At 54.6% G+C, this 26,377-nt stretch overlaps 11 protein-coding genes across 11 annotated transcripts; 7 read left to right on the top strand and 4 right to left on the bottom strand.

Annotated features, from left to right (window-relative positions):
- Window positions 1-10: 10 nt before the first annotated feature.
- BP01DRAFT_264861 (Tim10/DDP family zinc finger protein) lies at window positions 11-405 on the top strand (the record flags this gene model as incomplete). The annotated part of the gene is made up of 2 exons (XM_025571340.1): window positions 11-108; window positions 234-405. Coding segments are annotated over 2 exons (270 nt in total), but the record flags the coding sequence as incomplete, so codon positions are not given.
- Window positions 406-2,006: 1,601 nt separating this feature from the next.
- On the top strand, window positions 2,007-4,113 carry BP01DRAFT_357164 (putative Sin3 complex subunit (Stb2)). The gene has a single exon (XM_025575130.1). It carries the CDS (start codon window positions 2,244-2,246, stop codon window positions 4,017-4,019), a length of 1,776 nt encoding a protein of 591 aa, XP_025430795.1. The 5' UTR covers window positions 2,007-2,243; the 3' UTR covers window positions 4,020-4,113.
- A 111-nt stretch (window positions 4,114-4,224) lies between these two features.
- Window positions 4,225-6,142, bottom strand: BP01DRAFT_320009 (ubiquitin-protein ligase RMD5; the record flags this gene model as incomplete). Its single annotated transcript, XM_025572680.1, has 4 exons — window positions 4,225-4,920; window positions 4,985-5,752; window positions 5,816-5,943; window positions 6,022-6,142. 4 exons carry the CDS (start codon window positions 6,140-6,142, stop codon window positions 4,702-4,704), a joined length of 1,236 nt encoding a protein of 411 aa, XP_025430794.1. The 3' UTR covers window positions 4,225-4,701.
- On the bottom strand, window positions 5,925-6,888 carry BP01DRAFT_57001 (uncharacterized protein). Its single transcript, XM_025579946.1, has 2 exons — window positions 6,018-6,888; window positions 5,925-5,943 (listed from the first exon to the last, which is right to left on the bottom strand). Exon 1 carries the CDS (start codon window positions 6,661-6,663, stop codon window positions 6,190-6,192), a length of 474 nt encoding a protein of 157 aa, XP_025430793.1. The 5' UTR covers window positions 6,664-6,888; the 3' UTR covers window positions 5,925-5,943; window positions 6,018-6,189.
- Window positions 6,889-7,739: 851 nt separating this feature from the next.
- Window positions 7,740-9,454, top strand: BP01DRAFT_341427 (BTB/POZ domain-containing protein). The gene is made up of 4 exons (XM_025573446.1): window positions 7,740-8,076; window positions 8,140-8,511; window positions 8,756-9,029; window positions 9,128-9,454. The coding sequence occupies exons 1-4, from the start codon at window positions 7,826-7,828 to the stop codon at window positions 9,218-9,220; spliced, it is 990 nt and encodes a 329-aa protein (XP_025430792.1). The 5' UTR covers window positions 7,740-7,825; the 3' UTR covers window positions 9,221-9,454.
- csn12 lies at window positions 9,415-11,594 on the bottom strand. Its single transcript, XM_025579642.1, has 5 exons — window positions 10,878-11,594; window positions 10,593-10,818; window positions 10,482-10,543; window positions 10,013-10,433; window positions 9,415-9,954 (listed from the first exon to the last, which is right to left on the bottom strand). Exons 1-5 carry the CDS (start codon window positions 11,447-11,449, stop codon window positions 9,868-9,870), a joined length of 1,368 nt encoding a protein of 455 aa, XP_025430791.1. The 5' UTR covers window positions 11,450-11,594; the 3' UTR covers window positions 9,415-9,867.
- A 201-nt stretch (window positions 11,595-11,795) lies between these two features.
- Window positions 11,796-13,166, top strand: BP01DRAFT_423731 (60S ribosomal protein eL20). Its single transcript, XM_025579641.1, has 5 exons — window positions 11,796-11,851; window positions 11,916-11,919; window positions 12,292-12,476; window positions 12,552-12,728; window positions 12,793-13,166. Exons 2-5 carry the CDS (start codon window positions 11,916-11,918, stop codon window positions 12,946-12,948), a joined length of 522 nt encoding a protein of 173 aa, XP_025430790.1. The 5' UTR covers window positions 11,796-11,851; the 3' UTR covers window positions 12,949-13,166.
- Window positions 13,167-14,137: 971 nt separating this feature from the next.
- Window positions 14,138-15,358, top strand: BP01DRAFT_357160 (cytochrome b5 reductase family protein). Its single transcript, XM_025575129.1, has 4 exons — window positions 14,138-14,196; window positions 14,304-14,577; window positions 14,646-14,720; window positions 14,783-15,358. Exons 1-4 carry the CDS (start codon window positions 14,152-14,154, stop codon window positions 15,349-15,351), a joined length of 963 nt encoding a protein of 320 aa, XP_025430789.1. The 5' UTR covers window positions 14,138-14,151; the 3' UTR covers window positions 15,352-15,358.
- A 1,822-nt stretch (window positions 15,359-17,180) lies between these two features.
- BP01DRAFT_357156 (HMG-box) lies at window positions 17,181-19,043 on the top strand. Its single transcript, XM_025575128.1, has 3 exons — window positions 17,181-17,392; window positions 17,877-18,260; window positions 18,327-19,043. Exons 1-3 carry the CDS (start codon window positions 17,312-17,314, stop codon window positions 18,789-18,791), a joined length of 930 nt encoding a protein of 309 aa, XP_025430788.1. The 5' UTR covers window positions 17,181-17,311; the 3' UTR covers window positions 18,792-19,043.
- A 330-nt stretch (window positions 19,044-19,373) lies between these two features.
- On the top strand, window positions 19,374-22,633 carry BP01DRAFT_357155 (urease Ure). Its single transcript, XM_025575127.1, has 6 exons — window positions 19,374-19,571; window positions 19,637-19,723; window positions 19,803-19,829; window positions 19,889-21,943; window positions 22,009-22,068; window positions 22,127-22,633. Exons 1-6 carry the CDS (start codon window positions 19,551-19,553, stop codon window positions 22,385-22,387), a joined length of 2,511 nt encoding a protein of 836 aa, XP_025430787.1. The 5' UTR covers window positions 19,374-19,550; the 3' UTR covers window positions 22,388-22,633.
- A 24-nt stretch (window positions 22,634-22,657) lies between these two features.
- On the bottom strand, window positions 22,658-25,814 carry BP01DRAFT_392145 (putative DNA repair protein). The gene is made up of 8 exons (XM_025578127.1): window positions 25,748-25,814; window positions 25,676-25,693; window positions 25,478-25,611; window positions 25,327-25,425; window positions 25,118-25,271; window positions 24,791-25,059; window positions 24,147-24,734; window positions 22,658-24,076 (listed from the first exon to the last, which is right to left on the bottom strand). The coding sequence occupies exons 1-8, from the start codon at window positions 25,773-25,775 to the stop codon at window positions 22,850-22,852; spliced, it is 2,517 nt and encodes an 838-aa protein (XP_025430786.1). The 5' UTR covers window positions 25,776-25,814; the 3' UTR covers window positions 22,658-22,849.
- Window positions 25,815-26,377: the final 563 nt, after the last annotated feature.

The raw sequence follows: 26,377 nt of genomic DNA, 5'->3' as shown, positions 1-26,377 counted from the left end.
CACCATCACAATGTCTTTCCTCTTTGGCGGCCCTCCCAAGATGTCCTCGGAGCAGAAGATTGCTGCCGCTGAGACCGAGGTGGAGATGATTTCCGACATGTTCAGCCGGTGAGTCGAATAACGATTCAAACCCCCTAGGCTCTGCGTGGTTGGGGATCACCCGTCCTCAAAGAACGCATACTCATCGCTCTTCGTCCTTGTCGCGCGTCTACTGACTGTGCATCCCCGATTAGCCTGACCCAGTCCTGCATCAAGAAGTGCGTGCCCACCGACTACCGCGAAGGCGATCTCAACAAGGGCGAGTCTGTCTGCCTCGACCGCTGCGTGGCCAAGTTCTTCGAGGTCAACATTAAGGTCAGCGAGAAGATGCAGGGTGAGGCCGCCCGCGGACAGGGTGGCATGGGTGGTATGGGCATGTAGATGGGACGGGTACACTTGGTCAAAAATTTTCCGTTTTATGTATTTGTATAATCGATTGGGATCTCTTTTTCGGGACGATTTGTGCTTCATCGTGATGATTTCTTGCTACAATTCCCCGTGATGAACATGGCTTTGGAGATATGAAGAAGACGGACATTGGGTGGGCCTAGACAGTGGGTGAACGGCTATGGTCCACTGCTTATGGGATAGATATGGGATGCTGCTGGCCTTCATGGAGTAGAGTGCAACAATTGTATATGAGCATGACCTACCAAGCTGTGGCTGACGCCCGAAGCTGTGGCTAAGGGAGTCGGGGGTTGACCACCAGGCTGCTGCTGCTTTCAATGCATGCACCGTTAGTGGCGGCGTTCTAGAACCAGTCCTGCTCAGGCGATACGATCTTCTTCCATATTAAATTTCAGTTGGGATCAATCGAGATCAGGTCTTCAGGCTTCACCGCAGACAATAGTTACTCCCTACCGACACAATCTTTGGAATAAAGCGGACTCACCGCTCCCCGAAGCATCATCCCCTTGTGACGTCGTCGGCTGCAATGCCCGGCGACCAAAACCAACAACTGCCCGCCTCAACGGCCAACAATCTGCCCTGTGCTTTTCCTCTGCCTCACCACTCCTCGCCAACCATCTCCTAACGGGATGCCTTGGACTGCCTGCCCCTAGCTTGGCTTCTCACGTCTAAGCTTGAGGCTTCATCGGTGCGCCTTTTACCGTCTTGCTCGACGCATCCTGGATAGATCAATGGCAATCGCTTTCTTCTTCGCTGGTTCAGTTGAAAAAACACCCCCGGAGGGTTAACCATCCTGTGTCGCATTCTTCTTCTTTTTTTTTCTCTTTTTTTTCTTTGTTACTAGCATTCCCTAGTTCCCTGGCTGGTTCTAGTGCTTGTCTCATCTTGTCTTTTTCACGCGGAGGTCGACTCTGCGCTCATCCCCTATGTGCTAGGATTAACAGTTCAACTTCTATACCATGCCACCTTCACCCACACAGATTGGTGCGCATGCCACGCCTGCTGCGGTAGCAGTGCGAGAACCGACGAGATCATTACCGAAAGAGAGTTCCCCCGCGCCAACAAATGCTCCGGATGGGCAGTCACCACCACCGCGGCGTGGCCACCAGAAACTTGTCTTCACCGACCCGGTCGCCTTCCGCTACTTGGAGGAGGATCACTTGACGCTGGTGCTACACCGACGAATGGTTCTAGAAGGATACGAGGTCTACATTGTTGAGCAATGGGCGTGCACCCGGATCCATCCTACTTTCATCATCACAACCTACACAGGAGATCCGTCGCACAAGGTCACCGTCGGGGTGCTGAGCGTCCCCACGGATGAGTCGACGTGGTCGCCCCGCCTGCGGCTGTATTTTAACGCCGTTGTACAATGTCAGGCCCAGAAGCGGGATACTCCCCTGGGGACGCTGATGGTCACTGATCTCAGTGTGTTCCCGTGTGCGCTTGCCCTCATTCCCGTCCCGGACGGCGATGTCCTCAAGCACAAGGATGATTTTATCGTCAATGAGAATTTGAAGAGACTGGGTTGCTCCGGCCGTGCCAGCTTGAAGCTGCAACGCCCCTCGCCTGCCACTGAAGCAAAGTTCCACCATCTGTACCGGACGAGTGAGAGAGTGCCGCTTTATAGCGCAGTGGTTGAACTGGTGAAGCAATGCCAGATTGCTTTGATGATGTTCGGCAACTTGGCTCCGGAGTATGTGGACGGGCTGCTCTGTGATATGACAGAGGCTGCTATAGCCGACTGGTGGACCGAGATTGGCATGGATTTGTACAATATCGAACCCAGTGATAGCATGCTGGGCCCCATTTCAGTCTCTGCTCTGCTGGGGACCCTGATTGGGGCCCGGAATCGGCTCCATGCATTCGGTGCTCCCGTCGGCAAGGACGCGTTTGATATTGAGAACCTCGAACGGGGGATTGGGAGCTTTCAGAAATCGCAGAAGATGAAACGGACCAGACGGCTGGACCGCCAGACCCTCGACCGGTTGCATCGCGTGACTGCGAAAGCAGCAAATGCCGAGGGCTGGACCGATGCTGTGAAGTCGACGATGGCAGAGTTGAGTGGGCATGGCGGTGAGATGGTCATGGGAATGGTGCGGGGTCGCGAAAAGGGCGGCATCGCAGACATCGAGACTCTGGACATCGACACCTTTGCGCGCCTGGTCAAAGGCGAGAGGGCAAAGTGGCTGTGGAGGGGCAAACCGCGCAAGGGTGGCATCGGCGAGTCAGTGATAGGCGGACCGGCCGCAGCGGACATGGTCTTCACCTCTGATGAGCAGGGAGGGTACCTCTGGACGACGCGCAAAAGACATTCTCAGGAGGACATGACGGCGGAACGGCTTCGCTCGGAGGCTGATCGCTCACAGAAGCCCCCAGCGCCAGGCGTCCCGTTCGACGAGAAGGATCAGAACCTGAGCAGTATAGTGCGGAGAGGCGTCAGTGGAAAAGTATCCGACGCACGAGCTGGATTTGGCAGGTTCAAAGATGCAGTCGGCCTACGGTCGCATCCCTCCAAGCATACCAGGGAGGGGCAATATGGGTATGGCGACTCGTCTCACCTGCCGCCGATCGACAGTGATACCGAACCGAGCCAATTGAACAAACCCGACGGCGACGCGAACACCGCGGACCAAGCAAGTATCCATGAGTCCGAAGGCCGAGCTCCCAACGAAGACGCCGCCGAGTCTGTGCCCAGCACTGTGCCCCCGCAATCGCCCGAAGCCAAGGCACCCGCCATAACGGTGGAGGAAGTTCCGGACAACGTCGACTCAGAGTCTGCCCGCAAGGTCTCGGCCATCTACCAGCCAGAAAACGAAGCAGCGCCCGACGAAGCAGAACGTCAGCGATCGCCTTCGAGCGACGTCTCCGCCGACAGGGAGCGCACCCCCGAAATCGGGATCATGCTGCTGCGCCGGCCCCAAAGCTGCGTCCAGCTGGGCGACGACCCCGAGCTCATCCCCGAACGCGCCGAGGGCCACTGGCCGCGCCACCTATCCTTCAGCACCGTGGAAGAGGTCGTGCTCGGCTGGGAAGGTGTTGGAGCAAGCAGCAGCAGCAGCCTCCAGGATCGGCCCGACGCCTCCACCTCCTTGGAGGAGGCAATCATCGAGGAAGACATCCAGGCCGCCGACGCCCGCCTCTTCAGCGCCCGCATCCGAGAGCTGAGCGAGCAAACCGTGCCCTGGGTCGAGCAGCAGGTGGCTTCGGTCGACGGGCTGAACCGCTGCCTGCACGAGAGCCACGAGAAGATCAACGCCGCCTACCTGGAGCGGCTCGCAGTCTTCGAGCAACTGCGCGGCCGCTCCAGCGATCAGTTGACCGAGGAGCACACCCACCTCACGGACTACATGCGGCGCGTCGAGCTGATGGGCGCCAAGCTGGACTACGAGCTCCACGTCCTCGAGTCCAAGGTCGGGGAAGTCGAGACCGGGCTGGCCGAGTTCGAACGCCACGTCGCCGAGGTGGAGACCCGCGTCCGCTTGCTGGTGCGCGGCGAGAAAGACAGGAAGGCGGATAAGGAAGATTCCTGGTTGACTTGGTTGGGCAAGCTGGCGGGGTTTTCGAGATGAGTTGAATTGAGAGGGTTTTTTTTTTTGTTTTTTTTCTTTTTGGCCTGGGGCGTGTCGAGTGGAGTGGGGTTTGTATGTCGATCGGTATAGGTGCCATTCATGTTGTATGTATATCACTGCTAGCATTTCTAGTTGTATACCCCTTGTTTTATTAGAATAATCAAGAATGAGAGACTCATGGAATAGATCAGGTTAATTCCATCGCCTGAAGATACTGCAGAACGAAGACCCTCTCTCGAAACCGAGGCGGCGGGTTACTTGTGCGCAACATCATATATTGTCCCGAGCGTACTCGACAGGGTGGATGATGTTAGCACCAGCAACAACACTTCCCAGTGCCTTTCCATCCACCAATGTGTCATTCTTCCCCTGGCAAACTCGACAAAAATTGAAATTCGTCTTGATGCAGAGTTTATTATGCCAAGGGGATAAAGATAGTATATACATCATTGACCTATTTGACCCTAATCCATGGTCCTACGCTCTTAAAACCCCGTGATCCAGCCCGCCCATTGTCCTGACTACGCCGAAAAGAAGAAAACACAGATACAGGAGGAAAGAGTCCGTACTACGCGTCCCATGTCCGACCTTGACGCCCGCACGCTAATGAATGGTTACAGGGATATGTGTTTGTATGTACTTACCCTGCAGCTTGTCGATTGGAGGCACTTCCCACCGCCAACTAAAGAAACACCTTCTTGGCATCGCGAGGGTGACTCTCATTCGGGCAATATGGACACTTGAACCGGCTGCCCTTGCACAGTCGTTTGAGGGATTCTTCGGCAATGACGTGCCCGCAAGGCATCATCATGGGTGGGTTGTCGTCGGTGGATTGTTCTTTCGAGACGGGGCAGACGAAGATGGAGTGGAAGAGGTAGGATGGTGGGAGGGGGATTTCGACCTGAGTTGTGGGTTAGTATTTGAGGCGATGTCTACAAGTGGCTTTTCGGATTGGGGTAACGCACTGGTAGTTCGTTCTCGGTGGTCCACTCGGTTCGTTTGGCTTTCATGATTGTCTGGAGTTTGAGGAGGGTTGGTAGGGCGATGGCGCCGGCGGTGGCAGCTATGTACAATGGCGAGTCCGCGGAGAGGCCCAGCAGTGAGCAGAACTCGCGCGTGAATGAGTGGGCTACGTCTGACCATGCCGACGGGTTGTGGAAGATGTTCCGGTAAGGCGAGGCTTGCAGGTTGGGGCAGAAGGCCATCGCGCCCATCAACTGCTGCACCTCGTGTATGTATCGAGGTAGGAAGCCATGGAATTCGCGGCGGGCGTACTCCAGAGCTGCCTGCCGTCCAGCGGGCGTCGGGCCGTGCTGCTCGTGGGCGCCGTGGAAGAGCCACACGAATTGCAGCCGACAGAGCTCGAACTCGAGATTGCTGCCCCGCGCCGCCAGCGCCTCGTCATTGTCCCGTGCCCATTGTATCGCGGGGAGCAGGTTGTTGTTCTCTTTCAACTCGTGCAGGATGTAGTACATTGTGGCGAATTGCTTGCGTACCTCCCCCGATGGAACCTCATCTATGTCAAGAATGGAGGCAGCATTTTCCGCGGCGTTGGCCGATGTAGCCTGCTGTTTGTCTGCGGCCTTCTTCTCGGCCATCTCGGAGAGGAAGGTGGCCGCCACCGAGAACTGCCCCTCCCTCAGGAGATGCATCGCGATGGCTCGGTTGATAAGGTGTTCTTGGGAAGAGAGAAGGTCATTCTCGGTGCTTGGGAGTGGTTTATCTTTGAAAAGCTAGGTGATCGGTCAGCATACATCCTGGAGGGGGTTTTTGTCCGGCGACCCGGCTCGTGCTACCTTATCCAGAGCCTTGGAATATTTGTTGAGGCTGCTGTGGGTTTCCTTGAGACTATCATTGACTGAATCGAAGGATGCTTTGATCGGGTTCTGCAGCTTGGCGAGGATGATTGATGCTTGACTCGGATCTAGTGGTGAGCTCCTTTGTCAGTATAGTTCGGCGACTGCGGTGAATGCGGGGTGGTGGGCATGAGGAGCGAACCAACCTGCAGCAATAGCGTCCCGCGCGTTTTGCAGCAAATCTATCGAGGTCTGTACAGACTTAAGGCCTTGAGCGGCTTTGGTCTTCTTCACCAGTCGCTCATGTTCTTTTTGCACGAGATCCATGGTGAGGCGAGCGGCGAGTTCAGTCGGACGGAAGCGGTATCGGACAGTCACCGCTCGTTGAGGACGGAGTTGGCAATAGCCATAGGTTGACTCGGTATGGTCTGATCGGACAGACAAGAGTGTGTAGGTTCAAGGACAAATGAGCCTGAGAGAGGAGCAAGAGAAGTGGAGGGGAAATAGGGAATTTGGAATGGGTCACCGTGCATGGGGCAGGTGAGGGAGTGCGGAGCAGGTGAGCATATCGTTACTTGGTGGAGTGTAGCACTTACTACTGCCTGTACAACGCTGGGTGGCCGCAGCCAATTACGACATGTCTCATCACGTGCGGCCGGCTTGCTCGGCCTCTGCCTTATTGAGCCTGGAGACAATCTGTAGCTGCCCGATTCGCTTCCGCAAGTATATTTAGGCCTTGGTGGAAGCCAAGCTGAGCTGTATCTATCAATGATCCATGCCACAGATATCCCGGGGTAGGTTGGGCTGGCTTCCGGGGGTTCATGGATGCAGAGGCTATCATAACTCATTAGATGAGGTATTCTTGTCGACAGGCATTACACACAGATGCAGGGACAGATTGAGGCCGCAGAATTCAGGCAGCAACAAAGGACACCAGAGTTCGGGACCTTCAACCAATCAGCACTAAGGATGGCTCTCGCTTCTGGCTAGCGCGGTCTCGTCGGACTTGGCGGGAGTTTATAAACTCGCGGCCCCTCCCAACATTTTAGAATCTTTTTTTCTTTTCTTCTTCATCCTGGTGCACGGGTTTTACACGTGTCAGTGAGGAGACATCCGAGACCGTGTTTTTGCTAGTTGAAAACTACTTTTTTGACCGCTCTGACTGGCCTTCGGGTCGGTCAGGAATTTTTGAAAACATAAATGCTCTGAGCCCTGCTATGTTTTGGGTTCAGTTGAGAGTACGTAGATGGCTGTATGTTTTGTCTTCTGTGGGAGGTAGTATCCCGCAGGCGTACCTGCCTACTCGTCTTCTTTTCACTGCTGTTTGCTTCCCAGGTTGGAAGCCTGTAGAGAAGAGAGAAGATCGCTTGACTCTGTAATTATGTTAATTAGAATAACTATGCACATATCCGACATTATGCAGACACTCGTCGATTTGTACCTGTCACAGAACAGGGAATGTAAGCCTACGGAGTCACGACCTCAAACCTTGGTACTTGATAGATCGCGACATGCCGGAATGAGCGGCCCACCCCCCTATCGCTCGTTGGACGAATCGCTTCACTCGTGACTGCGCGATCTTTTGGCGATGGGCCATCCACCACTTTACGCGTGCATTACCGGCTCTTACGCGTGTGCTACATGCCCCTCCACCATCCAGGACTGCAGCTGCTGCATCATATCGCGACCTGTAGGCTGTAAACTGATTGCCCTGACAGGGATATTGAGTCTAGATGGCTTCTCTTTTTTTGATGTTGCAATGTAAAATCCCCTGTAGAGATGCGTGGGGGGAGATTCTCCTTTTTCCCCCTGGGCCTACCTGGCACTAAGTCAGTCAAGGAAGGACAGACAATACTTACACATACAGGTTACTCTTCATTTCACTACCAACTTTCAAGGAAGTTCATAACCCTGGCAGATCCTCTCCCTTCAACTCAAGCCCGAAAGCTGAAGACTCTTCCCCCCCCCATCCCTCTCGTTCTCCTCCTACGCCCACCCCCATCCCTTAAGATGTTGGCCTTACATCAACAGCAACAGCAGCAACAGCAGCAGCAGCAGCAGCAGCAACAACCACGAAGCAGAAGCAGCAGTGGCAGTCCCCGACACATCTCCTCCAGACGAGAGGCCTTTTCCTCGAGGTACGGCGCCGGGAAACCCAGCACTCGCATGCTGCGAACACGATCTGGCGAGCGACAGTCCACCACCTTGCGCCGTCTGGTCCAGCGTCGACGGGATCCCCCTGATAGTCCCCCTGATGGCAGGTCTGACTTCCCTCCTCCTTGGCCTCCCACATCACAAGAGCTAAGTCCCAGCGATGATAATAGCTCCCTGACCCCGGCGACAGTCACCCTCTGCGTAGGCCCGGAGAAGCGGCTCTTCGCCGCTCACAAGGACATCATCTGCGTCTCGCCGTTCTTCGCCGCGGTGTGCGCCCGGGCTGCCCGGGCGTCCACCACCACCACCAGGAACAACCCCATATACTTGCCTGACGAGCAGCCCGAGATCCTGTCCTGTATTCTAGAGTATCTCTACCGAGGCGACTACTACCCGCGACTGCTTCACAACAAGACCCGGAACACCTGGGAGCTGGAGACGGCTGCTAGCCCTGCGACGGGGAGCAGTGACTCGGATCCAGATGGCGCAACCATCTTTCACTCGGGCCTTGGGGCGGAGATTCTGCGAGATACAGCTGTATAGTAAGTCTTTCCTTTTGCTCCTTATTTACCCTACCAAAGCACTTCCTCCATCCGTAACACCCAAGTATAAACATACCCCTTGCCCATGGATGCAAGTTTCCAAAGCCATGTCCGCGTCCCACCTGTACAACCTCAACCCCGTATTCCCAGACTACGACCCTAAATCCCTCCAAACCAACTTCCTCAAGCCCCATACTCAATACTCAACCCCCCAAAAACTAAAACCCTTGGTCAAAATAAACAGCTGCGCAGCCCAGAAATATGGCCTGGAAACCCTCAAACGCCTCGCCCTCCGCAAGCAAGGCCTTCACTCAGGCATATCGTGCAGCACCATCCTGACGAGCGCGCGCTACGCCTACGCCCACACCCCTGACACCGAGTCCAAGCTGCGGGCGCATTATCTGGCGCTCATCATCCGGAGCCGGGCGACGTTCAAGCGCAGCGGCACGATGCAGATGGAGATGGAGCAAGGCGGGAAGCTGTTTTTTGATTTGTTTGTGGCGATGTGTAATCATATGGTGAGTCTGACTATCCTTTGCTTTTGTGGATGTGAATGTGAATGTGAATGGGAGCTGGGGAACTGGGTGTGTGCTGATTTGGCTTGATTGCTGGGTAGGATGATTTGACGGGTCCGGCGACGGGTTCGGCTACGGGCTCATTGGGGAGTAAACTGCAGCAGCTGCAGCAGTCGGCTAGTACCATTACTTAGCTGCCTTTGTTTTCTGGGATTATTTATTTGCGGGGTAGGGTAGGGGCTAGGTATGAGAGTTGATTCGGGACACTATGGATCACCCTGCTGGCTTTCAGGGATGATGGGTTTCAAGGTCAGGTCGCTGGGGATTCGTTGGAAGTGCATGGTTTCGGTTTTTGGTATGTGGTATGTCTAGAATTTGTATAATGTGTATAAATTAGTTACTGTCTGTACTTCGGCGCGGTTGGATGCTGGTTAATCTCTCTATTCAATGAGAATCTGTTGATGCTGTGCTGGGTGTCTGGTTTCGCTGCCTAAACAAACAGCAACTATTCACATTCTCGTTCGACTTATGATGGGCTGTGTCGCCCAACTGTGGTCTGGCTTAAATAATCTTCGTGCTATCTTCCCTTGGGTAGTCATGGTGGCGCCGGTCATATGCCGCACCACTTACAATCGCTGAGCCTGGTGATAGGCCTCGTAATAATGGATTGATGTAAGTTGCATGTGCAGGTCAAGGCCATGACGGTCGACCGGCCACAAAATAGCTGTAAGCTCGCGTAACCAGTTCTCCGGGAAGGGTCTCATGTGATGTCGATACTTATGTACGGCCGGGGTGATTAAGATCGATTGATCATGTCCACAAGCCTGACAAGCGGAACATCTTAGACGCCTGTCCCTGGAAACGCGGCACCGCCCTTGCTCAACACGACCATACCACGATCGCGGGCGATATAACCCTTCATCAGGCCCTAAGGGAGGTCAATGGTTGGGCCTGAAAGCAAAGTAGCCAAGCATGGCAACACTTACCTTGTAAATCAAATTCGACAATAGACATTCCACCTCGTCAATATCAACCCGCGACCGCTCATCTGCATGCGTGCCAATTCTGACTGCAGCGGCGAATTCGCCGACGGGGACTCTGGTGCGTCTAATCGCAGGCTGGCCGTCCTTGGGCTCCTCGAACCCTCCGGCGATGAAGACCTTGCGGAAGAGATTGCGTAAGGCGATGTCTCTCCCCCTCTCAAGAGGTAGGTAGATGCGTCTTTTGACAAACTCCTCCTCTCCGGCTGACATCGCCGCGTCGAAGCCGCCCAGGTCTCCGGTCTTGATACAGTTGCACAATGGCCGATAGAGCTTCTCGAGGCGGGGAAAGGGCGCAAGCAGCTTTTTGCTGGGTAGTGTGTGCGTTGTGACTAAGTGACAAGGTATAAGGTAGGTGAGGATGAGCCTGCAGCAAGGTTAATGAGAGGCAAAGGCAGGGTACGAGCATACTCACTCTCGATTCTTCATTGCGCTGCGATGGCACATCCTCCATGCTTCTGCCAGATGCTGCTCGGCCTACAGGACATGAGCACAGAGAGTTGAGTAAAGGTAGAAGTACACACACCTCGGCATAGTTCTCATCAAGGAAATGGATGACTCCCACGTAGTACTTAAAGGTGACTGTGTGGGACTTGGGGAAGGCGTCAAGGTCGGGAAGGTCGGCGGATTGCGCATTAAGCGCACGCAGTAAGTTCTTCGACAGGCCAATGGTGTTGAGTTTGAAGTATGTCTTGAACAGTAGATTGGTGGTATCGTAGACCCCCCACTTTCGCGATTCCTCGATCGGAGACCTAGTTAGAGGGTTGCGATTAGCAAAAGTAGCATAGACCCACACTTGGTGCCAGCATACCGGTCAGTGAGACATAGCGTGAACATCCGATTCAATACTCGAGTCGCTTCTTCCAGCTTTGCATTCTTCTCTAATCCACTCGCAACGTCGTCCTGAAAACCATCCCCAAACCCATCCGACTCTTGGGAGGCGAGCTCGGCATCCGCTTGTCGCGCAAAGTGTCGCAAATACCTCCCCACCACGTATAGACAGGGAACAGTCCATGCTTGAAGCCCACCCGTCGAGTACCCCCGAATTAGCTGATTAGCCGTCTCCTTCCAGGCATTGAACACCTTGACCCAGCTGGCGCGCGAAGGGGCCTCCTCGAACCGAACCAGCTCCCCAACGGCGTTCCAGTAGGCCGCGAAGATGTCCACCCATGAATTTTGTTCCTGCTTCGGTAGCCTTATGCCGTTAGCCTGAAAGAGCGAATAGCGGAGGTCGGAAGACAGATGTGCAGCATTGGAGAAGTAATAGAATGATTGTAATCGGCCGGGATTCGCGGAGGTTGAGACGGGGGTAAGAGCTGCGGCTAGCTGGTGACCGGAGCCAAGTTTCTGGCCATTCTTGAAATCCTCAAAGATTGAGGCCATTTTGAGAGGCGTTGAAGGATATTGGCAGTGTATAGGTGTCCAAGAAGCGAGCGCGTATTGTAATAGAACGGTCAAGGACACTATCGGGGAAAGAGGTTCAACGAATCCGTCTCGAGAGAATAGACAACAAACCACCCCCTCCGATGATGGCACGGCGATCGGAGAAGGCGGGGAAAAGAGGCGGGCGGCCATCCGCCGAAAGGGCCTTATCTAATCCACACCGCCACAGATGTGTGGCTGAAAAGCCTGATTGGGATTAGTCCTGGCCAAGTCTCCCTGTCGCTTAGCCCTAAGGAGGGTTAAACCTAGCTCACAATCAATCCGGTTCCCAAAAATCCTCCCTTCCGCGACGAGTACAACCGGCACATCTCTCGTCGACTAACCACTACAGCGTCAATCAAAGTGAGCCCACCCTTATTGTCCTTCGTTTTACTGCCAGAAAATTGTTACTGACTGATTTTACCAGATGGGTGAGTTTACACTTCTTTGAAATCTTTTCGACATGGTCCCCTGGCGGTTCGGCTTTTTACGATGATTTTCCCACGATCGATCAACGACATACCTCACGGAAAGAAATTTTTACTTGGCGACTATCGGAATTGATGACATGCGCCAATGGAGGAATGAACAGATGGAGTTTCGGCTTGACAATGGAGGGAAAATGCAATAATCGAGAGGCGAACGAAGACACACAATTTGTTTCATTGCAGATCGCCACTTGCGAATTACTCGCACATTCAAACTCACAACGACCGGGACAGCCACCAAATCATCGATGCCAAACCGATCATCCAAGGGGACCGCATTAAGATGGCGGATGGACTTCTGACAGGAATCAATAGGGCGTCTCCAAGAGTACCAGGTTATCGGGCGTCACCTGCCCACCGAGGCCAACCCCACGCCCAAGCTGTACCGCATGCGCATCTTTGCGCCCAACACCGTTGTTGCTAAGTCGCGGTTCTGGTACTTCCTGACCCAGCTCCGCAAGGTCAAGAAGGCCAACGGTGAGATCGTCAGCCTCAACGTGGTATGTCTACGATGCTTTATCGGAATGTGTCTGGAAACAATGGCAAGTGTCGGCTGACACGTCTCCTCTCCTCAGATCAGCGAGAAGCGCCCCCTCAAGGTCAAGAACTTCGGTATCTGGCTCCGCTACGACTCGCGCTCCGGTACCCACAACATGTACAAGGAGTTCCGTGAGATGAGCCGCACCGAGGCCGTTGAGGCTCTCTACCAGGACATGGCCGCCCGCCACCGTGCCCGTTTCGGTTCCATCCACGTACGTTTGAGACTCTTCCATTGAAGAATCAGCCGAGCCACGATCTAACCAATTCCCCGCACAGATCCTCAAGGTTGTTGAGATCGAGAACGCCGACACCATCCGCCGCCCCTACATCAAGCAGCTCCTTTCCAAGGACCTCAAGTTCCCCCTGCCCCACCGCTCCGTCAAGCCTGGCAAGAAGCTGTTCGCTTACTCTCGCCCCTCTACCTTCGCGTAAATGTGAGGTGCTGGGTGTGGGTGAGTGGCGTGTAGGAATGAATGACTATGTTATGGCCATAGCATGCACGAAGGACACGGATCACGCGGAGAACAAGGCGTGTATCTACAACCCAGGAAATGGGACGGATGGTTTTTATGTCTCTTTAGTAGTCCTCTGCAGCGACCCTTTCAAGTTATTTCAAAAAAATACCGGGGTTATTTCTTTTTTGTTCACTTAACCTACTTTTTCCGGTTCTGTGAGTCGTAGGCATCTGATGATGTATCCGTATACGATTGATGGACGGCTTGGCTGTTGTCGCATGTCTGCGCATTAGTGTGATGATCAAGCACCCGCACTATGTGATTGTGTCTACACATGCCAAGCCGCGGAGCAAGATCTTGACGGGAATGTGGCAGCCAAAAGAAAAAAGGGCCGGGGTCTAGTTCGGATATAGGCATAATTGGTACGAGAACTGGCACTTCCGTCGGATGATCTTGGAGAGCATGTGTTGAAAAGACATTGCAGGCTTGACATCATCACTTCCTTCTTGTCCTTGTTCCCGCTGCAGAGTGCAGGCAGTAAGAAGACGCTGAGCCCGCCACTTAGTCGCTCATCTGTTAATTAGCACGCCATCGGCCTAGTGTTTGTGTACAGCTCCTTCGAGCAGACATGCGCGGTTACGTATTGAATAAGCACCAGAAGACGGTTGTATACCTTACACAAAGGTTTGTAGAACTTTTCCTCGGCGCCTCAAGGTAAATCTGAGAAGTAAAACTTGAGTATCGTTGATTCTGGAGAGTGTATCATACGCCGAGATCGCAGTTCGCCAAGGACTATATCCGTAATTCCAGGTACAAGGTGTACTGCTCTAGTCATTCAAGAGCAATCATCTGTGTAACCTGCGCAGAAACATTATCAGAGAGCCTCAGGGCATGTAGCGTCACATTTATTATGATGCAAATTATCCTCGGATGTAATCTAAGCCTTCAAACGTCGACTGAGATCCGACATCAAATACCAGGACTGGGTTAGTAATGCACGCGGAATTACCGCCAGGAACGGCCATTGCGTCATGTGCGAGAACGGCGGTTCGGGGACCGAAGGGCAGGGAGGATCTCAAATATCTCTCGCACCCGCCCGAGTATTACCGAGCACCTACTCTCTCTACTCCATCACAACCAGTCCATTGAGCACGTCTTCGTTCTCAATCCGACTTTCAAAATGTTCGCCCGTCAAGCTTTCCGCTGCTCTCAGTCCCTGAAGCAGGTAAGCTCGCCCGTCGACACGATTGTCGTCTCTGCGATCGCAATTTTTCCCGCCCGTGCCTGGGGACTCCCCGGGAAAACAAAACTGGCGCTGATTGCTGTTGACAGGGCTTCCGCAAGTACTCCACGGAGGCGCCCAAGGCCAAGTCCTCCTTGACTCCTATCTACATCGGTGTCGGTCTCGCCGGTCTCGGTGTTGGCTTGTACCGCTACAACTCTGCCACCGCTGAGGCCCCCATCGTCCGCGAGAAGGTTTTCAAGGGTGGTGAGCAAGGATGGTTCGACTTGAAGCTGTCCGAGATCGAGGTTCTCAACCACAATACCAAGCGTCTGCGCTTCGAGTTTGAGGACAAGAATGCTGTCTCTGGTCTGCAGGTTGCCTGTGAGTAGACGGGATTAACACCCGAGGATATTTTTTTTTTTCCACAGCCGACTAATGTGGTTCATTAGCTGCCATTTTGACCAAGTTCAAGCCCGTCGACGGCAAGGCCGTCATCCGTCCTTACACCCCTACCAGCGATGAGGGTGAGTACGCGCCTTACCTTTATGATTTCCTGTTGGTGGATAACTAAACCACACGTGTGCAGAGACCCCCGGTCACATCGACCTCGTCGTCAAGGTCTACCCCAACGGACCCATGTCCGAGTACCTGCACAACATGAACGTCGGTCAGCGCCTGGACTTCAAGGGCCCCATTGTCAAGTACCCCTGGGAGACCAACAAGCACAACCACATCACTCTGATTGCTGGTGGCACCGGTATCACCCCCATGTACCAGCTGGCCCGTGAGATCTTCAAGAACCCCGAGGACAAGACCAAGGTCACCCTCGTCTTTGGCAACGTGACCGAGGAGGACATCCTCCTGAAGAAGGAGTTCGAGGAGCTTGAGAACACCTACCCCCAGCGCTTCCGGGCCTTCTACGTCCTGGATAAGCCTCCCAAGGAGTGGACCGGCGGTAAGGGCTTCATCAGCAAGGAGCTCCTGAAGACCGTCATGCCCGAGCCCAAGGAGGAGAACATCAAGATCTTCGTCTGCGGTCCCCCGGGCATGTACAAGGCCATCAGCGGTACCAAGAAGAGCCCCTCCGACCAGGGCGAGCTGTCTGGTATCCTGGCCGAGCTGGGCTACAGCAAGGACCAGGTCTTCAAGTTCTAAGCACGCTGTATGTATATGATACTCTGAAGCGTTTTCTTCCGGTTGGCCGGTGCTCTCCTGTGGGGAGTCCGACTGGCAGGACCCCCACGTGGATTTAGAATGCACGTCTTGTTATATTAGAGACTTGGATCTAGCGAGCCATGATTTCCTGCGAGTAGCGCGAAATAATAAACCTAGCTTTGGTCTTCCAAGAAAAAAAATGTGTATAAGTGCAGTCAGTTTGCTCTGCGTCGGTACTAAGAGGCAGTGTCGGCTGGCCTCTACCCTCATGCTCCATGCGTCGCCCATTCTAAGGCAACAGGTCAAGCCAGAAGACTTGTGCACGCTGCTTCGTGTCCAAAAATAGTCTCTGATCTCGTAAATCGTTCCTAAGTAACAAGCTCCCTGATATCGACAGCCATCACTGTCTGAAATATGAATAGCCATACAGGTGGCGGACTGTCGAGCAGCAAAGCTTTCGCAACAACAAATTCTGGTGGGGGTGTTGTGTTGCCGGCGGCGCGGGGCTGGGCTTTTTGGGGGGGGTGAATCGGCCGGGCGCATGCCCACCGCTACTGGCAGTAGTACATAGTACGGAGTACCTACGCTACTAGTATATATTTCTTTTGCTCACCGACCATTCACCTCTACCCCCAAGTTATAACTTATGCAACTCGTTCTACAGTTCTTCTTTAACTTATATTTTTCATGTTTCCGTGTCACTTGAGCCCATAGACCTGATGCGCCTTTAATGCGACTACAATTCACGCGATATGGTGGTGGTGATGGTGGTGGTGGTGATGGTGGTGGTGGTGATGGTGGTGGTGGTGATGGTGGTGGTGGTGTGGTGGTGTTGTTAATGCTAGCGACATCTCGGGGGCCACGCGCTGAGCAAAGAGACGGAGGTGCGGGGTACTGCGCTGTACTGTAGAACCTTCAACCTTGTAGCCAGGCCAGCACCAGCAACAGCACCAGCACCAAACAGCGGATGTGCCCGGAGCCGGGGAGGGAGGCGAGAACCTGCCACTGCAGCGGTGTGTGTGTGTTTGCGTGTGTGGGTGGGTGGGTGTGTGGCAGATTCCGGACCAGATTTGCTGCCCGCCCGGGCTACCCCTCAACAGCTTAGGGGTGCGACAAACGGACAAAAAGGTTGAACCATATACCTGTTCTTTTCATTTTCTTTTGCTTTTTCTTTGAGGTTACGATTAGTTTCTTGGTCAATTGAGCCAGGATTTTCTGTTCATGTTGTTATCGCTTATTATTTGGGATGTTATGATGTAAATGCTGTACCGTTGAGAAAGAAGGTAGAATAGACGTCAGCGTGTACATCAAATGAAATACATAGATACATCATCTTTGTTTGTGGTGCTTGGTTTGGGGGGGCAAGAGGGGGCCGGAGGGGGAGGGGGAGCGTCAATGATGGCAAGCGAAAAGAAAGGCAATAAGTTACCGCAGCAGCCTTCGATTGTTCTGCAGTGCGTCCTGTCGTGGCCACCGGGAGTCGGGGTTACTCTAGCGGGGCTGGGTTTCAGTGGGTTTCAGCGGGTTACTGAAGCTGGCTGAAGCAAGCAAGCAAGCAAGCAAGTTCAGGTTGTTCAGCCTGCTACAGCGACAAGCATAGCCTAGCCAGTGCTAAGGAGGGGGAAGAGTCCCCCTAGAGACTGCCTGGCCCTGAAGAGAAAAAGGAGCCCAGGTGAGTTGCCGTCTCCCTAAGCCCAAAGGAGCGAGCATTTCCCCCCGGGCCATCGGGCCATCACTATTTAGAAGGGAGGTCTTCCCGCTAAGCTTGGGACTCCGGCTAGCGAAAATTCTTCCTTCTTTTACTCCCCTCCCTCCCATTCTCTCTCTCTCTCTCTCCCACACTTTTCCTTTTCTTCCACTCCACCTCCAGCTAAGCTGTTCCCCCCCCCCTCTCTCCCACCCCCTCCAAACCATCTTCAACTCGCGCAATATTCGCCACCATCTATCTGCTTGTCGCATCATGTCGCACAAGGGCGATTCCAAGGCCGGTGATGCCACTATCACTGTCGATGTAGATGATTTCACGCGCACTCGCGATAATGTGAGTTTTTCTTGCTCTTTGTGTTCTTGTTGTTGTGATCGCCTGTCGAAGCGGTGGGTGCTCCTCCCGCCTGCCCCTAAACCCGGGCTGCCTGCGCCGCCGCGCTTCTCGAGTCCCTCGCCCACGCGTTCGTAAACAACGCGGCGTTGTCCATTCGCAAGCTTGTGCAGGAGTAAAAGGCCTGGGGTTTCGCTCTATTCATTCCAACTTATTACACAATCCCTCCAATGTTCAGTGGGCGTTATATTGTCGAGGTTCTTGGGTCTCTCCTTGACCCTCCGCGCGACCGCTTCCTGCTTTGTTTTGGCGTTGGCAATGCTGGCTTGACACGGCCCGATGCGCCCCGCCCCGGCGCACCGCATCGTCCTTCACCGCATGCTTCATTCTTCCACCCCCACCCCTACCCTCCTTTTGTCACTGATTCAATGGCGTGCAATCATGATGATGCTATGATCGAACCTCAATAGGTCTAATTATCTCTCAGGTCATTGCCAGCCTCGCGCAACTGGCCAAAGCGGTCAGCACCGTGCAGGAAGCTTACATCAACCATGCCAACACGGTCTTGGGCCGGGATCCCGTGCCTCTGCTCGATCTGAGCCACCTCACCAGTGGCATCGCTGGCGCGCTCCATGGCTCTGGTGCGCGCGCCACAAGCCCTGGCGCCAACGCCGATGGAGATCAGAAGAAGAAGCGCAAGCGCGCTCCTCCGGACCCGAACGCCCCCAAGCGCGCTTTAACCCCATTCTTCCTTTACATGCAACACAACCGCTCCGTTATTGCCAAGGACCTGGGCCCTAATGCGAAGCCTAAGGAGGTTTCGGACGAGGGCACTCGTCGCTGGGCAGAGATGGCCGAAGACGAGAAGGAGGTATGGCGCTACTCAACCGTTGTTTCCCGGACTGTCGAGCAATTTTGAACTAACAGTGCCTGCCAGGTCTGGAAGCAGCTTTATGCGGAGAACTTGGCCGAGTACCGGAAAAAGGTCGTAGCCTACAAGGCTGGATTGCCCTACGAGGATGACCTCAAGGCTGCCAACCAGCTGCACCAGGGTATGGAGACTGGGGAGCCCTCGGATGAGTCGGAAGAGGAAGAGGAGGAGGAAGAGGAAGAGGAAGAGCAAGAGGAAGAGGAAGCAGACTCCTCCCCAGAGCCAGTCCGGGAGCCCACCCCGCCGCGCAGTGGTAAGCGCCGTCGCAGCGAGGGCAAGCCTGCTCCTCCCAAGGAGACCGCCCCGCCTAGCGCGAGAAAGGAATCCCCTGAGAAGAAGAAGCGTACCTCTGCCCGGAAAGAGAAGGAGAAGGACGAGGAGCAACCCCCTGCCTCAGCTCGCAAGACTGCGAGCGCTGAATCTAAGCGCACCAAGAAGAAGCGCAAGAGCGAGGTGGGCAACGAGGAGTAAACCCAGTCTGGAGGAATCTGTTTATATTGGAAAAGATTACCATGTATATGGGCTGGATGTTTCGATCTATGATGCTGCATGTAGCACACGGGGATTGGATCTTTTTCTGGAATGATGCACTTGCTTAACGGATATCGTTGTTCATGCTATTTGTTAGTGCTGCTGCTGTTGTTGCTGCTGGGATTTTGCGGGCCTGATGTCAACGGCGTCTGCGGATTGACGGGTGGGGTATTTTTTTTTTTTTTTTTTTTTCTCAGTTAGTTGGGGGGGGGGGTTTGCTTTTCGCTCTTTATGTCATGCTATTTTTCATCCATTTCTTGATTCAAATTTCCAATTCTGTTAGCTTTGCGAATTGAATAAGAGTCGTACTGTGAAGGAGGTAATCATAAGTTGATGGCAACTGTCAATGGCCGGTGACTGCCGATGAGAATCCACCACTTGACTGGAAAGCGTTAGTCACTCGGCAGACGCGCAGCTGCGATAGGCCCGTCCACCATGGCTTATCAGCTCCAGCTTACAACTTTTGGTGCCCGCCCGCTTATCGGCTCCAGCAGCTCTTCTTTCGTTCCCCACATTATCTCTTCGTTCTTAACCCAGAATTTCCCCCCATTTGCACCTAAATAGAGTCCCCCGACTCCCCAGTGAAAGCTTCTGCCCTTTGCTCCTGTACCCACGGGGTAATCTGTTGGCTTTTGGCTGTGAAAGGGGCACTGCGACTAGCTATAGACAAGAAGAACCCGTTGCCCGCCGCTGTCAACCATGCATTTGGTGCCAAAGGAGGTCTGTGCCCCTAACCCCCTCTTCCCAATGTCTATACTCAAGGCTGACTGTTGTTGGGACTCTAGCTTGACAAGCTCGTCATCTCCCAGTTGGGATTCCTGGCCCAGCGTCGTCTCGCACGCGGTGTGCGACTCAACCATGCTGAAGCTTCGGTACGTTGCACCAACGACCGCTCTCTTCCGGAACTTACTCTCAAATGACGCCCACACGCGGCTAATCGCATCTATTTAGGCCTTGATCTCTTCCAACTTGCAGGAGGTAATCCACTCTCTCGAAGCTCGCTCCTTGCCTCGTGACTTACCATCGCCTATGCGCAGTTGATCCGCGATGGACACTACTCCGTGGCCGATCTCATGTCCATCGGCAAGACCATGCTGGGTCGCCGCCATGTGCTCCCCTCGGTGGTCTCAACCCTGGTGGAACTGCAGGTCGAGGGAACCTTTCCGACTGGCACCTATCTCGTGACCGTGCACCACCCGATCAGTAGCGACGACGGGGATCTGGAAAAGGCACTGTACGGGAGTTTCCTGCCCATCCCACCCGCCGACGCGTTCCCGGACCCGGACCCCACCGACTACACGCCGGAAAGCATGCCAGGCGCCATTGTGCCGGTCCCGAATAGCCGCATCACGCTCAACGAGGGAAGGAAGCGCATCAAGCTCAAGGTCATGAGCAAGGGTGACCGGCCCATCCAGGTCGGCTCGCACTACCACTTCATCGAAACCAACCCGCAGTTGCACTTTGACCGCCTCCGGTCGTATGGCTACCGGCTGGACATCCCTGCCGGTACGTCGGTTCGGTTCGAGCCGGGTGACACCAAGGTCGTCACCCTCGTGGAGATCGGCGGTCACCGGATCATTCGAGGCGGAAACTGCCTGGCTCCCGGCAAGGTGGATGTCAGCCGAGTGGAAGAAATCATGATGCGCTTGCAGGCGCACGGATTCGCGCATATCCCGGAACCCACTGCCGATGCTGCACTTGTGTCCCCCTTCTCCATGGAGCGGGAGGTGTATGTGCGCATGTTTGGCCCCACGACCGGGGATTTGGTTCGTCTGGGGTTGACTAACCTCTGGGTGCGAGTTGAGAAGGATTATACGAGTTATGGAGATGAGTGCACATTCGGTGGTGGCAAGGTTATTCGCGATGGTATGGGCCAGTCTTCGGAGAAGTCGACCACAGAGTGTCTGGATACTGTTGTGACGAACGCGCTGATCATCGACTGGACCGGCATCTACAAGGCCGATATTGGTATCAGGGAAGGACTAATTGTGGGTATCGGCAAAGCGGGCAACCCAGACATCATGGACGGCATCACCCCGGGGATGGTTATCGGCTCTTCGACGGACGTGGTTGCGGGCGAGAACAAGATTGTCACCGCGGGTGGCTTCGATACTCACATCCATTTCATCTGCCCTCAACAGGCAGATGAGGCGCTGGCTTCCGGGATCACGACATTCTTGGGCGGAGGTACGGGTCCCTCGACCGGGTCCAACGCCACCACCTGCACCCCTGGACCCACGCACATGCGCCAGATGATCCAGGCGTGCGATCGCATCCCCTTAAACATTGGCATCACGGGTAAGGGCAACGACTGCGGTGGCGTGAGTATCGAAGAGCAGATCAAGGCGGGTGCGGCCGGCCTGAAGCTGCACGAGGACTGGGGCTCCACGCCCGCTGCAATCGACAAGTGTCTCGAGCTGTGCGACCAGTACGATGTGCAGTGCATGATTCACACAGACACGCTGAACGAGTCCGGATTCGTCGAGCAGACCATTGCGGCCTTCAAGAACCGCACCATCCACACCTACCACACGGAGGGGGCCGGCGGCGGCCACGCCCCGGATATCATCTCGGTGGTAGAGCACCCCAACGTGCTCCCCAGTAGCACTAACCCGACCCGTCCGTTCACCATGAACACCCTGGACGAGCACCTCGACATGCTGATGGTGTGCCATCACCTGTCTAAGAACATCGCGGAGGATGTTGCCTTTGCGGAGAGCCGGATCCGCGCGGAGACGATTGCTGCTGAGGATGTCCTGCACGACCTCGGCGCGATCAGCATGATGTCCTCGGACTCGCAGGCCATGGGCCGCTGCGGCGAGGTCATCCTGCGGACGTGGAACACGGCCCACAAGAACAAGGCGCAGCGCGGGTTCCTGCCCGAGGACGAGGGCACGGGCGCCGACAACTTCCGCGTCAAGCGCTACGTGAGCAAGTACACGATCAACCCGGCCATCGCGCAGGGCATGTCGCATTTGATCGGCAGTATTGAGGTCGGCAAGATTGCGGATTTGGTTCTGTGGTCGCCCAGCTCGTTTGGCACCAAGCCTACGCAGGTACTGAAGAGTGGAATGATTGTGATGTCCAAGATGGTGAGTGGCGTCCGACCGAGACACCCCTCCAGGGGTATAAAGCTAAGCGACAAACCAAAATCTAGGGCGACCCCAACGCCTCCATCCCCACCGTGGAGCCAGTAATTATGCGTCCTCAATTTGGGGTAAGTTGTTTCTTAACTCTTTTACAAGTGTATATAGCATCACCTCACCACCGATCAGGTCAATGTCCCCAGCACCTCGATCATGTTCGTCTCGCAGGCCTCGATCGACGCCGGCGTCGTTCAGACCTACGGCATCCAGAAGCGCATCGCGGCCGTCAAGAACTGCCGCAACGTCGGCAAAGCCGACATGAAGTTCAACGACGTCATGCCGCGCATGAAGGTCGACCCGGAGAGCTATCGCGTGGAGGCGGATGGGGTTCTCTGCGATGCAGAGCCGGCGGAGACTCTGCCTCTGACGCAGGATTATTTTGTGTACTGAGGGGGGTCCGGCTTCGATGGTGATGGTGGTATGGCGTGCGAGATGGTTTTTAGGGGAGGGAAGATGGGTTGGCATGGTCGGTTAAGGATGAAAGAGTCTGTGACGAGTTTCCTTGATGATGATGTTGATGATACCTTTTGGTTTTCTTTGGTGGTGTCTTTTCATATATACTAGCCCTTTTCTTATTCTTGTATACATTCCATTTCCGAGGTAGATGACTTTAGTCGGATTTTATATCGATTGTGTTGAGTATGAGACCGGTGCATTGCTAAGTGAGTACTAGGAAGTAAATCGCTTCAGTACACATACAGATACAAACAGATACAGCCCCCTCTAACGGAAACCCCGAATCCCGGCCTCAGCTTCTATTTAAAAGTTACCAAACTCTTTTGACCAAGAAATCACCTCCCCAGAACCCACTTTCAACAACCTCCCTCCCCCCGTGACATCCCCAGAGAAAGGTTATAGCTCCACCTCCTCCTCGGTATGATTATTCCCCGTCGACATCAACGGCGCCGCCAGCGCCCACGCCTCGTAGCTGTCCGCCTGCGCAGCGAGGTAGGCGTCTTGTCGGCGGGTGAGTGTTCGTGTCCGGGTCCGGGTTCGTTTCCGGTGAGGTGTTGCTGGTGCTGGGGGTGTTGGTGTTGGGGATTGATGTTGTTGGCGGTGGCGTTGGCGTTGTCGTTTGAGTGAACGCGAGGACGGGGTGGTGGTGGTGGTGATGGTGCTACCTCCATCCGAGGAGGAATGCTCGGTGGTGGTGATTATGCTGGCGAGGTCGTCTATGAGGGGTTGGGTGTCTTCGTCTGATACTTCGTCGAACGAATTCAGAGTGGGATGAGGGTCTGGATAGGAGGGTGCGGGGAGGTCTGGCCTTGGGGAAGGGATCCGTTCTGATCCGTGGTTGTCGTGCTGGGATTGGGATTCAGTTTCAGCAGCAGGAGGAGGAGGAGGAGCTAGAGATGGCCGCATCCTTTCCGGGGAGGAATCCCGCGAAGGAGGAACGGTTTTCTCGCCCCCCTCGGGCGATGGATCCTCCTGCATCATTTCCGGCTCATCGGCGGGGAAGTAGTGATCGGGTGCTACCGCTGTGGGCCAGGAGGAGGGCAGAGAGCTGAGGTTGTATGCTTCCCGTTGCGAGTCTGGCATGGTGTGGAGGAAGGTCCATGCTTGGTGCAGGGCGTGGCGGTGGGTTTGGGCTGTCCGGGGGGTGGGCGGGGCGATGGGGAAGGGGGCTGGGGCTGGGGCTGGCGGTGTGTTCGTTGTAGTAGTAGGTTTGGGATTAGTGGGCGCGAAAGATGTGGGATTGTATGTGGTTTCGTTAATGGTGGCGAAGGAGGACGGGAGGTTGAGGTCTTCTTCGGTGGAGGGGCTTTGGCTTTTGGGCTCCGGCGGCAACATGCTGGAAGACTGCTGGGTGGATTGGGGAGTTACAGAGAGCGCCTCCGCCTCCTCTCGCAGGCGTTTTCTGCGATGCATCAGCTCCTTGTCGGTGGTGGTGAGGTGGCGCATCAGCTCGTCGTGGGCAAACACGGTGGCGGAACAGAGGTGGCCGAAGAGGTTCTGCATAGACACCTCTTCCGTCCAAGTCCCCGGGTCGACGGTGCAGGGATGGATGTCTTTGGGTCTGAAGGCGGCGACAAGGTCACATAGCTCGGTGTACGAGGAGTGTCGGGAGTAGGGGAATCGCTTGCCAGGGGTGGTTAGTGAATGCACGTTCACACTACAACGCGATGAGCCCGGGGATTGGACGACGTACAATGACTCTTGGGAGGGCGTCTCCGGTGGGAGTGTTTTCGGTCCACAGCCCGGGCAGTTGGGCTTCCTCAACGCGACCACGACCCAGCATCTTGACCAACCTCTCCAGTGATATCTCGTCGCCGTCCTTCATCCCGAAGCGATCTAATGGCAGCACCTTGCGCTTCGACTCGAATGCCTCGATCAGCGCCTGTCGGGTGTGCGAGAGCGCCTGGGTATCGTGGATACGCTCGAGACAGAGCTTCTCCAGCTGCTCCAAGGCAGACTTGTCGGGGAGTTCGAGCTCGTGGATCTGGTACAAGTCGCCCCCTCCCCCGCCAGCCCCTAACTCAGGCACCTCGACGCCATCCTTGGTTCGATTGACCACTGGCATAATGTAAACGACATCTCGGGACCGCGCTACTGACGAACACTGCACGCCGGGCTCGCAGCTATGAATCTGCGCTCGCTCGTCCTCACTCAGGCAGCCAGGCACAAAGCGGTTTCCCAAGTCGAAGCCGCAGAGCGAGGGTACCTCGCTGATGCCCCCTTCCACCCGCGAGGAACTCAGCGACCTATAGAGATCCATCTGGTATCGGTCCACATGCACCTTTATTGCAATTTAGCATCGAGTTATCCACGCTGGAGTTCCCGTAAAAGAGATACCTTCGATTTGAGCGCAGCCGAAAGAGCCACCCAGACTTCCTCATACCCCATCGTCCATGCTCGGAAGTAAAACGTCGTGTCGTCGGGGTAGGCTTCGACCTTGCGCAGCAACTCCGCCAGACCTTCTGCTTTGGACGGGAACACCCGGCAGATGTGCGAGGGGCGGGCGAAGGTGGTGTCGAGGTACATCTTGTCCAGCTGCTTGGTGCCCAGCGTGTAGGGAATCAGCACCGGGTGCCGAATGATGCTGTTGACCCACCAGGGTTCAGCTAAATCGCAGGATCAGACCAAGGAGATATGACGAGGCGCGAAAAGACCAACCCTTACCTCGGATGTCACCGGTGTATAGAATGGCTTTCCCATCGCCCTCAATCAGGAACATCACCGCCCCGGTGCAATGATTCGCATCGATGAGGACGACCCTAATGGACAACCGGGGGGTCAGGTCGATCACCGTGGGCGTGCCTAGTGGAATAGGCCTCTTTATCGTGAGTTAGCGCTTTGCGAGTCAGGGCAGGGCTGGTTGGGCTTGATACTAAAAGCTTGGCCAGGTGCTTGTAATGTAGCCGTCGCGATTCCAGGATGCCTTTACTGAAGTTCATCCGGTGAGGGTACTTCTCGATCCGCAGCAGCAGCTGAACATCTCCTCAGCTGCAATGCCCGCCATGCGTCAGGCTGGTATCCTACCTCTCGGGTGGCTGCTGAACAGTAGATGAAGGGAGCCCGAAAGGACTCGAGCCCCTGCAGGTGGTCACTGTGCACATGGCTCAGGAAGCAGACCAGGGGAGGAGGTCGATCTGGGCTCTTGCGAAAGTAATCGACTGGGGATGAGCTCTCAGCATGACTTTGTCCGTTCTAGAGATACAGGGTTGCAGGATGGATTACTTTGTATGGAGGGAAATTCTACTGGTCATTAGAGAGGTTCCATCTGGACTATCACTGAATTCTACCACCGACCTGGGACAATGCCGTCAAAGGTGGACATGATCCCACCGTTCTTTAGATAGTATTAGGGGGAGATAGGTGAAACTCGTGTAGAGATGCTTCAAGCTGTAGGGGAAGGAATAGTTGAAGGTGAAACAGAAAAGAATGACGGGAGGTAACGTGACTGCCATTGCTGCAGTGAATGCATGACTATTGCTTACTATCATTCCTGCCTTACCTTAAATTTCATTCAATAATACCTGATCTAAACTGACCTAATCTCCTCAAGGCCACCTCACTGGCTCTGCTGCAATAATACTCATCTTGTATTAGCATTCAACATTAGCATGACATGAATTCTGCGAGGATTAGTCCAGATCATACCGCTTTTTCGATTGAACTTTTCCGGACTTTGTCTGGCCCCTCCCTTGTCCACCACCGTCTTTTATGCACCCACCAAAGGAGAAATCCAATGCAAAAAAAAAAAAAAAAAAAAAAAAAAAAAAAAAAAAAACCCCACCAGAACGACTGATAGACCAAAAAAAAAAACAAACGGAAAAAAAAAAAATAAAAGGAAAAAAGTTCATGACGCTGGCCGGCTCAGAACCTCTCCCGATTCAAGTACCTACATCTCCCCAGACCGTCCAAGTGGCCGTGCAGCAG

Source organism: Aspergillus saccharolyticus, assembly GCF_003184585.1.
Source record: "Aspergillus saccharolyticus JOP 1030-1 unplaced genomic scaffold BP01scaffold_17, whole genome shotgun sequence".
Lineage (NCBI taxonomy): Eukaryota > Fungi > Ascomycota > Eurotiomycetes > Eurotiales > Aspergillaceae > Aspergillus > Aspergillus saccharolyticus.
Note: the sequence above shows the minus strand (reverse complement) of the source record. Positions and strands in the feature narration are given on the sequence as shown.